The sequence below is a fragment of the Bactrocera neohumeralis genome, unplaced genomic scaffold (assembly GCF_024586455.1).
Source record: "Bactrocera neohumeralis isolate Rockhampton unplaced genomic scaffold, APGP_CSIRO_Bneo_wtdbg2-racon-allhic-juicebox.fasta_v2 cluster10, whole genome shotgun sequence".
Lineage (NCBI taxonomy): Eukaryota > Metazoa > Arthropoda > Insecta > Diptera > Tephritidae > Bactrocera > Bactrocera neohumeralis.
This window is the reverse complement of record NW_026089623.1, coordinates 19,126,809-19,141,055: the sequence shown is the minus strand read 5'-3', so window position 1 is coordinate 19,141,055 and position 14,247 is coordinate 19,126,809. Positions and strand designations below refer to the sequence as shown.

General features: G+C 39.7%; 2 protein-coding genes and 1 long non-coding RNA gene across 7 annotated transcripts in view; 1 reads left to right on the top strand and 2 right to left on the bottom strand.

Moving 5' to 3' along the window:
* LOC126765197 (protein diaphanous) overlaps positions 1-14,247 on the bottom strand; it is a 284,726-nt gene that overhangs the window by 214,696 nt on the left and 55,783 nt on the right. The window lies entirely within an intron of this gene.
* The window catches only part of LOC126765218 (GMP synthase [glutamine-hydrolyzing]), an 81,857-nt gene that overhangs the window by 57,097 nt on the left and 10,513 nt on the right, over positions 1-14,247 (bottom strand). For all 3 annotated transcript variants that reach the window (XM_050482850.1, XM_050482851.1, XM_050482853.1), the window contains exons 2-3: positions 2,188-2,294; positions 1,828-2,132 (exon numbers count right to left, since the gene is read on the bottom strand). In XM_050482850.1, coding sequence (XP_050338807.1) covers positions 1,828-2,132; positions 2,188-2,277 — 395 coding nt within the window. In that variant the 5' untranslated portion in view covers positions 2,278-2,294. The remainder of the gene's footprint in view (positions 1-1,827; positions 2,133-2,187; positions 2,295-14,247) is intronic.
* The window catches only part of LOC126765507 (uncharacterized), an 81,508-nt gene that overhangs the window by 62,372 nt on the left and 4,889 nt on the right, over positions 1-14,247 (top strand). The window lies entirely within an intron of this gene.

Here is a 14,247-nt window from a genome sequence, read left to right as displayed (position 1 = left end):
AGTTGTTAATTTTTTTTGTATTGTTAGGTTTTAGTATTTTGTGGAATTTAAATTAAAAGTAAATTAATTAATTGTGAAATAAATTCTAAATTAAGGTAGATACTAGAGCAGAATCCAACCATTTTTAAATTATTTACTGTTTTTTATTCAAAATTAAGCCGTTAGTACCAGAATTGTGCGAATTCTGAAAATAAGGGACAAAGGTACAGTTTAACAGAACACTCTACATGAATGTTCTTAGATAGAAGTGACAACTGTTAAAAATTTATGGACTTTCACAAAGCAGATTCCGCATTGGTCGGAAAAGGATAATAGTGATTTTCTTTAAATTAATTGAGTTTATGCCGAATGTTTCGGTCAATGTGTTAATTTCAAAATTAAATTAGTCTAGACCTCCCACTAGAACTATATATTCCCTTTATAGTTATTTTCGACTTTTCGTTATACCATTTGTATCGGTTAACGTGACAATATTTTAAATTATATGTATATATTCAAAGTTGTTTGGTGCTGAATATGAATGTAATCGGTTTTGAGCTAAATATCTATGGCCCAAACTTCTTTTCGTCCTCGAGCACTTTCTTACTTACTAAAATAAAATTTTGGTACCATCTAAACATATTTCTCCGCTTTGAGCCGTGTGAATTGTGAAAGAATAAAACGATCGGTTACACATTAACGATTCAAAAGTTCGGCCCAATAAAGCTGATCACACTTCGGGAATACCGGAAAACAGAAACAGAAACGTGAATACCAGAAAACGTGAATCCCATAAAACGGCGGTATTTCGTCTTTCTCGGAGCGAATTCGACAGGAGAAGTTCACTGTTACGACTATTAATTAGCGACTACTGAGTACACTAGATTCATGTTTCGTCGACGGTCGCAATATAAGGCAAAAATCATGACATGACACCTTCCCACTGCAAAGTGGTCTGGCATTAGCGATTGTTGTCTAAAGTGATCGGCAGCCATGTTATTGCAGCAAAAAACATCACTGAAAAAGCTGGGGAGGAATGTTACCGAGTTCACAGTCCTTGACCGGATAAAAACCCGGGTCCGTTGCAGTGACGTGTCGACAGTTTTCGCATACCCAAAATTTCACGCAAGAAAATCAGCTCACGATCTTCTGAGATGTCTGTTATATTAGCTCGTGTTTTTTAACCAGCCAATCTGGCAGTACGAAATTTTGAACTTTTTTCACTTTAAAATCGTTAAACCACACTTTTGACAATATAGAATAATTTTTTTTCGTAACTTTTTAGTTCATAAACTTTAGACGCGTTTTTCTCAAAACTACTTTTTCAAATTCCGTGCTCACTGTCGTTTCAAAACTACTTGACCGATTCATTTCAGGCTTTGTACACACCACCCACAAAATGACGGAAATTTTATTGGAAACTAACAGTATGCACTTTAAATGGCCGCCAAAACTTTTAAATGAAAAACAATTATCAGAGAACGTTCCCCTCAACGTTGATTATAATTTGACTAATTTTTCCTGTTTTTTTTTTTTTATTTTCGGATAATTTCTAGCCGAGTTTGGTGACACCGCAAATTGTTTTTTTTTTTTTAAGTCATTCTAGGGAAAGCTCTGTTACTGGCTTATGCTTCAATATTTCTGCATGAAAATATTACCCTATATTGTCAAAAGTGTGTTCAATAATGTGCAAAATGTTCGAATAAAATTAATCAATACATATTTTAGAAATAAATTCGCGAAAAAGTCTTATTTTTTACATTGAAATCCTAACCCCTTCCTAACATATTACATGTGTAAATTTCAACATGGATTCAAACATTATTCCATTAATTATTGTCAACTTACTTGAACAAAGGACACTCCGGTTCTATTTCAATATTTTCTTGCCCATCTTCACGCACTGTTTTCTTGTGTACAGTACCACCGAATTCCTTGTTGATAAGTTGCATACCATAGCAAATTCCAAGAATTGGTATCTTAATTTTAAAAATATCTTTATCATAATTAGGCGCATCTTCAGCATACACAGAGTTTGGCCCACCAGAAATAATAATACCCCTATATCCGTTAGCTTTTAACACAGCAGCTGGTGTGTCTAATGGTAAAATTTCCGATTCCACAAGTAATTCTCTTACTTTGCGGTCTATTACCTGTAAAAAATATATTTTTTTCTTAAATTCTAAAGAATTGTAATTAAGCACATACCTTTCCGTATTGTGCACCTGCATCCAATATTGCCACTTTGTCGTGCGGTGTTCCATTCTCTGATGATAAAAATTTGTTTGTTACATTCATATCGATGTTTTTTATTACTGAAAATATATATGAAATTTACTTCATTATCAGTTTGCATAAAATATATATACAGGATATTCAGGTATATTTTATTAATATGTCAGTGGATATAATGTTAAGTTATATAAGTTAAAATTTATAATAAATAAAAAGAACTATGTACTTAATTTGTGAATTTTTGTACTTTAAATTCGAATATCACTCATAAAAACACAACCACTCAATCAAATTAAAAAATTAGATAAATTCGAAGAGTCAATAACTAAATATATTTCAATATTTTGTCTATAGACAAATTTTCAATGTCTTTCAGAATTCGCCTTTATTTTGCTGTTACGCGATCCCAAAGCTGTTTCGTTCTACCAGAGCCGTCTTTTCACCATCGGCTTGAAGTCGGGGCTTTTTGCTGGCCACTCAATCAACTTAAAATATAAAAAAAAAGATTATCCCAAAGCTGTTTCGTTCTACCAGAGCTGTCTTTTCACTATTGACCAAATATTATCAACATACTCATCCTCGAATCATTATATTTCCTCCGCCATGTTTAACAGTCCTTGCCGTAGTCTGGAAAAGCAAAGCCAACCCTTTTAAGTCTTCATGACAAATAATGCTGGAAATCAATGAAGAAAATGGATTAAATATATCGCGGAAGACTGTTGGAAGACGTTTAAATGAGGCCCAATTTTTTGGCCAAAAAAACACTTGTCAAAGCGGCACGTCCAATCTACGTTTCGCGAAAACACATAGGGATAAAGACCTTACTTTGGGGAAAAAGTACTATGAACGGATGAAACGAAATTTAATATGGTCTTAATGGGATAAGTAATATTCATGGTCCAAAAGGTCAATCGTTAAATCCCAGTTACACACAAAAGACGATAAAATACACAGACGAAAATATGATATGGGGTGCCTTTTCCTGGCATGGCGTGGGCTCAATTATTCCCAATTACCTCTGCGAATGGTAGGCACCTTGCCGCGGTGCAGGGGCTTAGGCGCAAGGCATAGGCAGGATGTCGGGTGCCGCATGCGTGCGCCAACCAAGAGCTACCACCTCCTAATTCAGGGTGTTATTCAACTCCCGTGCCCATTGGATGATTTGCAGGCAGGAGGTAAATTCGGCTGTATTATAACGGAGCCTCCTCAACACCGGGCCAAATTGGGGAGTAACTGTGGCCTTACCGCGTCAAGGGGCTCTGGCGTGGCGGACCCTCAGTTCCCCATTAAAATAATAGACCCGACAGCTCACCTTGGTGAGCCAAGGGTCGTAAGGACAAGATGAGCACACACAACTTAAAACAAAACAACTTAAAACAAAACAACCCGGAAACAAGGCAACAACCACGGAAAACGGACTTGGACAACGAGAAGGAAACCGGTGCAGCAGCGAGCAAGGGAGGTCAAGGAGCAAGGGAGGTCAAGGAGCTAGGCGTAAGTTTAGCTTCCTTGACGCCCTCTCGCCCAAGGAGCGGGCGCTGTTTGAGGAGCATGCCAGGGAGGATGATGACGAAATGCCCTCATGCAGCGGCACTCGGCTGGCGAAAGGACCTGATGCCGCGGAAGCAGCAACGAGCGCCACCAGGACCCCCGCCAGAAGGCGTAGCGGGTCGGACTCGGGTGAGTCACATCGGGCAGAGCCCTACGGCGCTCGTAGTGGACGGAGGAGGAGGCGCAGAGGAGGTGGGCAACGCCCACTCCCAGAAGCTGGTAAACCCGGCGGATGTGACGACCCGCACAGGAAAGGTATGAGTGGTACCAGCGTTACTCCGAGAAGGAAAGACTCCCCAGGTAGGGGAGGCAATGGCCAGAAGCAGGAGCAAAGGGAGCAACGCATCCCCACATAAGGTGCGCGGCGAGACCGTGTCTGCTCGCGCGCAAGGCGGCGGAACCAGCAACCGTGGCCCGGTCAGTGCTACATTGTCCGCAAGGCGTGGCGCCCTCAGACACGTATGCTCAAGTTGCGAAGCGGAAGAGCGGCCAAATCACGCCGCAGGAGCCCCCCAGCTGTTAAAGGCATCCGCATGGCTGTACTACCTCAAAACTACCTGGAGGAGCTGCTAACATCAGAGGAGCTTACAGCGCTCCAGGACCTCCTTATGGAAGAGGTGTTCAGGGGAACTGAATACGCGGCATCCTTCCTGGGAGGAAACTTCAAAGGAGGTATGATACAAGTGGACTGCAAGGACGAGAGGTCCGCCAACTGCCTGCAGGAGTTCGCCCCAAAGCTGGGGGACTGGAAGGGTCCTGTCCTCTGCGTGAGGAGGGCGAAAGATTTGTCAATAATGCATAGCATGACAATGTTCCTCCCTCGAAGCGGGGACAAACCCTACGAGTTTGCCTTAGGTCTGGTGAAAAATCAGAACCTGGGCTTCAGCATCTCGTCCTGGCGCATCGTCAGCAGCAAGGTGAAAAAATAGGCGACATGATAGGTTGGAGATTGTACCTGTACATCGACGACGAATCGTACAAGTACGTTCGGGCACCGAGCTTCCGCCTGTTTTACAGGTTCAACACGGTGGTCATGCGGCCCCACAAGCCTGCAGCCACTGGAACCAAGGGAGCAGGAAAGGCTGCGACTGGACAAAGCGGGGGTGTAGAAAAACAGGCAGAGACTGTGGAAGCCCCGGATACAGTAGCAATGCAGGTGGACGAGGTTGCGAATCAACCCAGCGGAAGCAGGACTGGGGGCCTATTCTGTAACTCGATTCGAAAATGTATTCCATTCGAAATTCGGATCTACTTTATCATTATGCGAAAGTTGTACCACCCTGTGCCAGAAAAAATACGTACAATATTCGTTTTTGCTTTCTACAACACAAAAGCTAACGAAATTTTATTCGAAAATTGGCTTGAAAATCCGAAAATCGAGTTACAGAATATAAAAAATCCGAATTCTAGTAAATCGATTTTCGAATCGAGTTACAGAATAGGCCCCCTGGACAGGCAATGCCAGCGGCGACCCTCGACGTCCCGGATGTTAGTTCCTGTGGTCAGGGAACAGAGCTACCCTCCACGCAGGAACTTCTTGAGGGGCTAGGAGACCCAATGGACGGCAGCGTGATTGACTGGGGGGAAGAGGATCTACCCTTCCTCGAACTATTATTATAATGGCCGTCAATACGGAAATTGCCCAGGTGAACCTGCATCACGCGGCGGCAGCTTCGGCTGTCATAGAAAACAGGTTCACAGCGGAGAAACTGGGCATACTGCTGATCCAAGAGCCTTGGGTCCATAGAGGAGAGGTTGAAGGCCTAAAAACGAAGTCAAATAAGGTAATCTGGGATCTCTCTAGAGAGAGACCCAGAACTTGCATAGTTGTCAAGAATAACATTGAATTCTTCTGCATTTCAGAGTTGCTGACGCAGGATCTGGTGACTGATAATAGCGTTTCAGGCCCAGGCTTGGAGATTAGGCTATCTAAGCAAAACGAGCCTGTTATTAACGCTTATTATGGCAGTTGCCCCCTACAAGTGACCACAGACAGACGAAACTGTCCCTGGTGGACAAGAAAACTAGCACACCTCCGGAAAAAGGTACGCAGCCTATTCAACAAAGCGAAACTTACGGGGGTCTGGGAAGAACATAGGAGCTATCTCACTTTATACAATAAGGAGATTAGGTCTGCAAAGCAGGCTAGCTTCACGAGATTCTGCGAGAATGTCACCTGCTGCATAAAGCTCGGGCCAGAGGCACAAATGACGCAGTAGTAGCAATAAAAAGAGCAGATGGGACATTAACAACCAGCGCAGAGGACAAAGCGACGGAGCTTCTGCGGGCGCGCTTCCCGGAGACGGTTCGGGAAGACCTATGTCCTCCCGTGATCGAACACAGGCCATCCCGCGAGGATTGGAGTATCGCCAAACAGCTATTTACGGCGGACTCGATCCGATGGGCAATGGCCTCGTTTGAGAGATTAAAGTCTCCGGGAGTGGATGGCATCTTCCCAGCGCTGTTATAACAGGGGGCGCAGTATTTACTGCATCACCTGGTTGCTGAGGGAAAGCCTCGCAATGGCGTACATCCCTGAAGTATGGAGGACATGGAAGGCGATCTTCATACCCAAGGTAGGTAGGAAAGACTACTCGTTGGCGAAGTCCTTCAGGCCAATCAGTCTAACGTCTTTCCTACTAAAAATCATGGAGAAGATCGTGGACCATAAAATAAGGACGACAGCGCTAAAGAGAGCACCCCTGCATGCGGCTCAGCATGCCTACAGAGCGGGCGGATTAAGCAGGATGGAAAAGATAAGTGGCGATGTACCATCAGCCCTCCTCTCGAGGGACAGCACTACCAAAATAGTTAACTTCAAGAAAAAGTTTAAGGTCACCCTCGGCAGCAAAGACGAGTGGAACGACTCCAATCTCGAGCTGATGTTGAGGAATAGCACGCTGAGGTGGTACACCGATGGCTCGAAAATGTCGGAGGGAATCGGTGCAGGGATCGCGGGCCCACACACTAAGCTCTCCATACCCGTGGGAGAGTTCCCAAACATTTTCCAGGCAGAAGTCTTTGCCATAAGCCGGGGTATAGAAATAAACCTCCATCGCAACTATCGCAATGAGCGAATAGCCATCGTCAGCGATAGTCAAGCGGCGTTAAAAGCGATCTCCTCTTACGAAATCAAATCGCTATTAGTGCAGGAGTGCAGGGAACAGCCTTGCAGAACGTAAACAGGTACACCTAATTTGGGTGCCTGGTCACAGAGGTATAACCGGTAATGAACTGGCGGACGAGCTAGCCTGCTCCGCAGCCTCCACCAAGATGGTGGGACCCGAACCCTTTATTGTGGTAGGTCCACATACCATAAAGGAGCTACTCCGCAAGGAAGAAGGAGTGGGCAGGGAAGAGCATTGGCAGCAAACACGTAGTATGAGACATGCCAAGTTGCTAATGGGAGGATACAACTTGAGTAGGTTCAAGGTTGTAATAAACCACCCCAGGAACAAACTCAGGCTACTGGTCGCAGAGTATACCGGCCACTGCAAGTCGAATAGGCATCTGTACAACATGGGCCTATCCTCTTGCGTTAACTGCCGGTTCTGCGACTTGGAGCCTGAAACCCCGGAGCACCTGCTGATCGACTGCACAGCAGTCTGTAGACGCAGGACTAAGGCCCTTGGATCAATGTTTCCGGATAGGGATCGCATAGTCTCATTAGCGCCCGGAAGTCTATTGAACTTCATCAATGCGCTGGGGCTAGGTGTGTCTATGTGAGTTAGGAGAGGGCACAATGGACCAAAGGTCGCGGTGCATTCCTCATCTTCAATCAAACAATTCCCATTTAGGGGAAAATGGATCGGTATAAATATTTAGAAATGGAACCATTTGCTTTCAATTGCATGCCCCTTCATTGACTTTTATGCAGGATAACGACCCTAAACACACAGCGAAAATCACAAAGGATTGGCTTATGGCCAGGTTCCTCCAAACCATTTTATAATAGTATAGAATTAGTCCCGTAGGTCAGCAAGACCGAGAAGCAGGTATAAAACAGTGATGAGGTCTGCGGGAAATCCGGCCGCTCGAACACTTTGGCAGCGGCAGCTACTGCGTGCCTTTGGTTTAAACTGAGTTTTCTCCGAGCCACGCTTTTTCGCATGGATGACACTCTCATTTCAAAACTATTGCACTTATCGATATGAACCAAACGGCATTTTACTCTTTAGATGTCTGGCTATACCCTTAAGCAGAACCAGAAATATTCATTATTATTTAAAAAAGTTATAAACAATTAAAAGTGAAAAAAGGGTTCAAAAATTTCAAAAGCCCGCCATTTTTTTTTCATTGAAAATGTTTCATTCTGCTTGAGGCCATAGCTAATTTGATACAGAACATGAAACCGTTTAGTTGTTTGCTTTCAGATTATTCTTTTCCAAGAAATGATGTCACCATCTACGAATCGGATGAGTTTCAGCAGCCATTTTCAGGACCGCCATTTTGAAAAAAGAATAAAAAACTTAATATATGTAGTTTCATATGTAATAAAATTTATTACTCAACATATTTTGTAATAAAAATAAAATGTATTGAAAAAAATTACGTTTTTTAGAGCAACCTGGCCTTAAGAAAGAAAAAATAGATGTTTTGGACCTGACCTTAATCCAATAGAAAACTTATGGAACGATGTTAACCTTAAAATTGCTGCTAAAAATTTTACAAATTTTGAGGATTTATGGGAAGGTATTAAGGAAGTTTGGTACACCATCCAAAGAAGAGATGCGAGAAGCTGGTAGAAAATATGGTATGCGGATGTGATGCTATAATCGAAGATCTGGAATATAAAACCAAGTATTTGAAACGTAAGCAAATTATGACTTCACTAATTATTAGTTAGAATGCAACCCTTTTGTTTGAACAAAAGTTAAATGTTGAATAAAAGTTATTTGTGCATTATTTAATATAAAATAAATGGTTATAAACAAATTAGTGAAGTGTTAATATTATATAGTAATATTATATAATAATATTATATATATTGTCACCTAATATACAAAACAACGTATTATTAAAAATAAATGGAAAGCGCTAACAGATACAATAACCAAAATTTAACCATTTTATAACGATAACTCAAATTTTGTTTCAATATCAGTGCAAGATAACCAAAAATATAACCACTTTATAACGAAACTCAATATATTATTTTTATTTAAACCCAGAAAGGAGTACTACGCGAAAGTACTTCAGTCACCCCTGGTATTCGCTCGACCAGGGTTATTTTTTTAAAACGCGGCCGAAGGCCTCCAACACAGAAAGGAGTACTACGCGAAAGTTGTTCAGTCACCCCGGGTATTCGCTCAACCAGGGTCATTTTTTTAAAGCGCGGCCGAAGGCCGCCAACACAGAAAGGAGTACTACGCGAAAGTTCTTCAGTCACCCCGGGTATTCGCTCGACCAGTGTTATTTTTGTTATTTTTTTAAAGCGTGGCCGAAGGCCTCCAACACACAAAGGAGTACTACGCGAAAGTTCTTTAGTCACCCCGGGTATTCGCTCGACCAGGGTTATTTTTTTAAAGCGCGGCCGAAGGCCGCCAACACAGAAAGGAGTACTACGCGAAAGTCTTTCAGTCACCCCGGGTATTGGCTCGACCAGGGTTATTTTTTTAAAGCGCGGCCGAAGGCCGCCAATGCAGAAAAGAGTACTACGCGAAAGTACTTCAGTCACATAAATCACATATTACACATACATATACATATGTAGAAAGTATTTTTTTATAGTTAATATAGAAAAAAGAATCAGGCGGAAAAACAAAGAAAAATTGTTAAAAATCCTACATATTTGCTGTTTAAGATGTGGCAAGGCTCGTTTTCCTCATAATTGTAAACAATCTAACCTTTTCAACGATGAGTGTGCTAAGTGACTTTTAAATTAATAAATTTAGGTAAAATATGGCAAAATAAAAGTGAAATGTGAACTTATTTCAATGTTTAGAGTGTATATTTAAATATACAGAGTGAAAAACGTAAAAAAAATTAGTGAAACATAGAGAAATATCATGTGTTATTAGTGCAAATTTTTGAACTTTTAATCGTGAATATTTTAAAAAATAAAAAATATTTTGATATTATTTTTGGTATTTCTCCTCTGGTGAAGCTCCCCTATCCGCACATACCCCATTTATACGGAAATTCGGTTTTTTTACTCCTCCACCAAAGTAATCGGAATCGTGTCCTATTCTAAATCGCAGCCACATATTTATTTTCATTCAAGTGTAAAAACATCTCTGAATAATGAAATGTAATAGATTTTGTGACTGTCACTTACAGAATAGCAAAAATCGTCTCAAGTCCCAAAAATTTTCTCTAACTTTTAAAATCTCAAATTTATAGACTTGTGACTGTATCACAGTACATAATCTCACGGATTGTGTGACCATGGCTGTATATACAGCTCACAGAAGTATTTTGCAGAATCCTTAACATTCCTTTTATTGAAATTTTGAGTGCTTAGGATAGGCGATTTGAGTTATTTAAAATTTTCTTTAGAAAAATCAGTAAAAACTGCAAATAAATATTGCCCCAATATCAGATCCAGTGGATGACCCAAGTTACTGGCAGTAACCAAAAATTTAACTCTGAACTTAGAGCAGCGTTTCACACAAAAGTGTCAAATGAAACATCTGTGTGAAGTTGGCACCCCACTTTAACCGATTGCAAAATTTCTGTGCATACTCGAAGCAGCTTGGCGCACCGAGGATTGTAGTAATTAATTTTTCGTTTGTAGTTGGGCCGTTAATTTAGAATTTATTTTTTTAATACCATATGGACAAAATTAATCGACAGGTCACCGGATATTTGGTTTTCTAAGTCGAAATGGTTTGTAGTTTATTGTAGTTGAAGCAAAATTTCAATTGGCGGTATGTATACTCGTAGATCATCATTAATTGTTAGACGACACTAGAATTATTACCGAGAGCTTCGGTCGTTATTCCAGCCTATCGAAAATTAAAAGTACATGATTGTAGTAACAATTCTTTTACTTGTAGTCAAACTATCACATCAGCATTGATGTTCAAACTACCTGAAGGGTTAATTTTATCGGTGACTCGCCGGATACCCGATATTTATAGTCAAAATGGTTTGTAGTTTTTTGTAGTTAGTGTAGAATTTTTATCCGAATAATAAATTTTGACAAATCAATAACCACGGAATAATTTTAACATTACTATTGAGAGTTTCGCTCATATTCCGATCGTCGCTAGATTGGAATGTAACTTTAAGATAGTTTTATAATTTATCATCAGTTTTTCTAAGTTTTATAAATGAAAAAAAAAAACCGTGGAGATACGGTATTGGGTCTAGATGGCGTTGTAAGATCTTCGTAATCCGCCATCTTTTTTCAACACAGCTTATTTTCAGAAACACGAATGGAAACGAGCTGTGCTGTAATGAATAAATGGGAAACATGGCAGAGGTGTATAAAAAAGTTCTGAAATAGGTTATAATGGATATCAACCCGTAAAATAGTATGAAACTATCGCATTTTTACCTCCAGTTGTTGATAAAAATCAGCTTTTGTTTCATAAATACACAGGTAACTTTTAAAATAAAAATAATGTATGTTCATTTGGAAAACGCAGCAACAATCATTTTTCCTCACCACGAGAATGCCTTATGCCGGTACCACGTGTATAACCGGAACAAGATGGCGGATTACGAGGATCTTACAACGCCATCTAGACCCAATACCGTATCTTCACGGTTTTTTTTTCATTTATAAAACTTAGAAAAACTGATGATAAATTATAAAACTATCTTAAAATTACATTCCAATCTAGCGACGATCGGAATATGAGCGAAACTCTCAATAGTAATGTTAAAATTATTCCGTGGTTATTGATTTGTCAAAATTTATTATTCGGATAAAAATTCTACACTAACTACAAAAAACTACAAACCATTTTGACTATAAATATCGGGTATCCGGCGAGTCACCGATAAAATTAACCCTTCAGGTAGTTTGAACATCAATGCTGATGTGATAGTTTGACTACAAGTAAAAGAATTGTTACTACAATCATGTACTTTTAATTTTCGATAGGCTGGAATAACGACTGAAGCTCTCGGTAATAATTCTAGTGTCGTCCAACAATTAATGATGATCTACGAGTATACATACCGCCAATTGAAATTTCGCTTCAACTACAATAAACTACAAACCATTTCGACTTAGAAAACCAAATATCCGGTGACCTGTCGATTAATTTTGTCCACATGGTATTAAAAAAATAAATTCTAAATTAACGGCCCAACTACAAACGAAAAATTAAACAGTGTACAGAGGGCTGAGAAATAACAATATACAAGACCGTGTTGCAAGAAAAAAACCACTTATATCGATTATATTTAAACAAGACATTATCGTTCGCTAATACCTATAAAATTAAAGGTGTTGACTTTTGGAAAACTGTCGGATGGGCATTGTTGTTGTAGTGGCTGAATTCTGACCAGTTGACAGTACTTGGCCGGATAAAAATCCGGGTCCGTTCCGGTTACGTAGGCCAGACTGTTGTGGGAACGAATCGTATGGCCGTCGTATGGTCTGTCGGAAAACAAGTGAAAAATTTAACATCAAAGCACATGTTAAGCATTCTCAAGGAAAATTTACCGTCATGTCAAAAAAACGAGTTTTTTTCAACATGACAATGACCCGAAATGGGTATGTGGATACAGGAGGTCCTCCAGATCAAGAAAAAAAATATATATACATATAGTTGCCGCTGACTTATGGTTTTAGAAATATTTGCATTTAAAGTTCAAACATTCAACTATTTAAAACGCGTTTCTCCGGTTAAAATGAATTTTAGACCTATATTTTTAACTTTTATATACACTAAAACGCAATTCTAAAATTTACCCAAAATTATTTAAAATTATAGAAACACGAAGTTTTAATGAATAATTTGGGTCGGCTTTAGTATACCATCCCACAATTTCACGGTTAAAAGTGATATGGTTGGATAGGGCTGATGCTCCAGATTAAGAAAATGTATAATTATAGCCAACTTATAGTTTTCGAGATATATGCATTTAAAGTTGAAAATTTCGCAAATTTAATTTTGCAATTTCTCGATTTATAGTAACTTTTTCTTTCATATTATGCACTTTTTATACACTTACACTTCACTACAATATTTCTACATATTTATTTTTTATTAATATTTTAGATATTTGCTTAAAATAAGCATTTTATATTTTACATAAATATTATTACAAGCACCATCAGGGGTGTTGTGGAATCCAAGACAGAATTGCTTAGCTGTCAGAATTGCAAAGCAATTCTGATTATCAATGGTGGATTGATTGGATTTTAGTCTTTTCGAACATATGCAAAACCACTAATCGAATCAGCTGTTTACTAATGTAACACACAAACTTGCAAATGAATACATTTGGATGCAATCATATTAAAGTTTTTAATGAGTTCCGAATTAAAGAAAGATTTTAAGAGATAACATTTATCGAACGAATAAAGACCCATTTGGGTGTTAAATTACGTTTATTACATTTTACAGGGAGCCTGCTTTAAAAGCTTTAAAAAAATTAATTACTTTTTGCTTAAATCTCTTTAAAAATGTTCCAAACTTAACTTGAACACAAGTTATTAAAAAATATGAATCTCTTTGAATTTTTTGTTTCCGATAGAAATCTCGACCTGCATCGTGCCCGCCGTCTGGCATATGCACATGCGAGAAGCATCTAGCAATTGCTTTTCAAAGGCAGGTATAAATATAAACACTACAAATTTCGCTTTAATCATTTATTTCTTTCCCACCCAAAAAAAGCTAAAAAAAAACGACTTTTTTAAGCCTCTAAAAAAGGCTCCCCTTTTAAATATCCGCATTCTTTTCCAAAACTCAATAATTAAGACATTTCTTGTTTTATTATAATGTTTTCTCCTATAGAAATAAAGATAAATTAATTTGTAACAATAAAATAACTTGATTTCTTAACTTACAATTCAAATCTGTGTGCGACTATCTTCTTGATTTGTTTCTGACAGCAAAATCGATAAAATTGAATTCCGTGACACCCAAAACCGATACAAATTCTGTTTCGAATATCAAACCAATAATATCTGAATTCATGACACCTACTGCTTTTTTTTAACGGTTTCAATTCTGATTCCGACTGATTCGCCTCTGCGAATGGTAGGCACCTTGTCGTGGTGCAGGGGCTTAAACCGCAGCACAGCACAGCATCTCTCAGCCACCGGAGATGATGCTGCAGAGCATCGCCCCCGGTGGCTGTCGGAGGCTGCATGTGCACGGTGACCAAGAGCTACCACCTCTTAATCCAGGGTGTTATGCGGCCCGTGCCCATTGGATGATTTGCAGCCAGGAGGTAAATTCGGCTGTATTCGTACGGAGCCTTCCCAACACCGGGCCGCCTTGGGAAGTAACGGTGGCCTTACTGCGTCAAGGGGCTCTGGCGCAGTGGACTTTTAGACTCCCCTTCTTTAAGACTAGA